General features: G+C 36.4%; 1 protein-coding gene across 1 annotated transcript; it reads left to right on the top strand.

Annotated features, from left to right (window-relative positions):
• Positions 1 to 5: 5 nt before the first annotated feature.
• LOC121964226 (interferon-inducible GTPase 5-like) lies at positions 6 to 831 on the top strand (the record flags this gene model as incomplete). Its single annotated transcript, XM_042514438.1, has 1 exon — positions 6 to 831. A coding segment is annotated over one exon (606 nt), but the record flags the coding sequence as incomplete, so codon positions are not given.
• Between the last annotated feature and the right edge of the window lie 1,087 nt (positions 832 to 1,918).

The following is a 1,918-nucleotide window of genomic DNA, read 5'->3' as shown; positions in this document are numbered from 1 at the left end:
CTCAAGTCTTCCTGGTGTCCAACCATCATCTCCACCTGTATGACTTCACTCTGTTATTGAACACCTTAGAGAGTGAACTTCCTGCACACAAGAAGCATGTTCTGCTGCTGGCCATGCCCAACATCAGCCTGGAGGTCATCAACAAGAAGAAAAAGGCTTTTCATTCCAAAATAATATACTTAGCAACACTTAGTGCAGCTGTAGCAGCTGTACCAGTTCCTGGACTCTCTGCTGCTGTTGACATAAGCCTGTTGGTTGGTGTTGTTACAAGATGGGTAATCGGGTTTGGTCTTGATATCCCGTCACTGCGGAGACTTGCTGATAGTACAGGTGTGCCATTGAATGATCTGCTTGCCATCATAGTTTCATCACTGGCTGCAGTAGATATAACACCAGAGCTTGTCCTGAGGCTGCTTGCTGAACTTGGAGGTGCAGCTACATTATTGGCTGCAGAGGAAGTGTCCAGATTGATTCCAATACTTGGAATCCCAGCAGCAATGGCCCTCTCTTTCACCTTCACCTACAGAGCTCTCAAAACATTCTTAGACATGCTTGCTGAGGATGCACAGAAGGTGTTTGAAAGGGCCCTGGGTTTGAACACCTCAGTGTGATGTTGTAAAGTGAATGAAGATGGCATTGATTGGTACATTTAAGAGTGCAGAAAGTAATTTTATTTTTTCACATTTTTAGCAATCATGCATCATGCGTTTTTCAGTTAGTCATTCCATCCAATAGCTTATATAAAGAAATATAATCTTCTAATAGCAGCTAAATAATGAAAGTTGTAATTGTTTATAGTACATTAAAACATGACTCTTTATCTTTTTAAAATGGTAAGGAATGTTATTTTATGTTATGAAACTGTATAGTGCAACAAACCTTTCTTAAATATTTTTGTGATGCATTTCCCTTTTTTAACCATTTCCTAAACATAGCTTGATAATATATCTTAAACTATGTGTGTCACTATTGTTTTTTTTCAACAATATTTTTATTGACTTTACATATTTAACTAACAGACCCTGAATAAAACAATAACAATACTTGAATTAGACTTAAAATAAAATAATACATAGACATACTGTACTAAACATACATAACAAAAAGCAAAACAGACATATCAAAAAACAGATTAATAGACATAACTAAATATAGACGGGCTCAGCAACACATTAATTTCAAAATCACTGTGCACCCTGACGGCTAAGAAATTCCATTAGAGGTTTCCACACTGTTTCGAATTCTTCTGCCTTTCCCCTTGTTATATAAGTCAGTTTCTCCATTACAATACAAGATGCCATCTCTTTCACCCCTACATGTATTGAAGGTATATCCAGTTTTCTCCAATATAAGGCAATCATCCTCCTGATCTGCAGGAGTCCAAAATCAATTAAAGTCGCCTGTTTTGAGTTAATGATAAAATTTTGGGGGTTATATACCTAATATGTACATTTTTGCTTCATAAGGGACTTTCACATTAACAATCTCAGATATGGTTTTAAGAATTATTTTCCAGTATTGTTTTAATTTGGGACAATCCCATACACAAAGTGCCTCTTTCCTCTAAACACTTGATGCAAGTGTCAGGGATGCCAGGGGACCACTGGTTGAACCTGACTGGAGTAATGTAAGTCCTCATCAACCATTTGTATTGCAATAGCTTCATTCTCGTATTTATTGATTGTTTTTGAGCTCTTAAGCATGCCTTTTCCCATTCAGTCTGTTCTATGTTCTCTTGAATATCTTGTTTCCATGCCTCTAACCTGTCAGTGGTAGACTCATTATCATGTGATAATAGAGCTGTATGAAATAGAGAAATTTGATTTGAGAAATCTTGATTGAGAACTACAAGATTTTCAATATGTGATAGTGGTGGTTCAGATGTTATCTGCTTATGTTTTGATAATATGAAATGTTT

This window comes from Plectropomus leopardus, unplaced genomic scaffold, assembly GCF_008729295.1.
Source record: "Plectropomus leopardus isolate mb unplaced genomic scaffold, YSFRI_Pleo_2.0 unplaced_scaffold14701, whole genome shotgun sequence".
NCBI classification, from domain to species: Eukaryota; Metazoa; Chordata; class Actinopteri; order Perciformes; family Serranidae; genus Plectropomus; species Plectropomus leopardus.
This window is presented reverse-complemented; position numbering and strand designations above follow the sequence as displayed.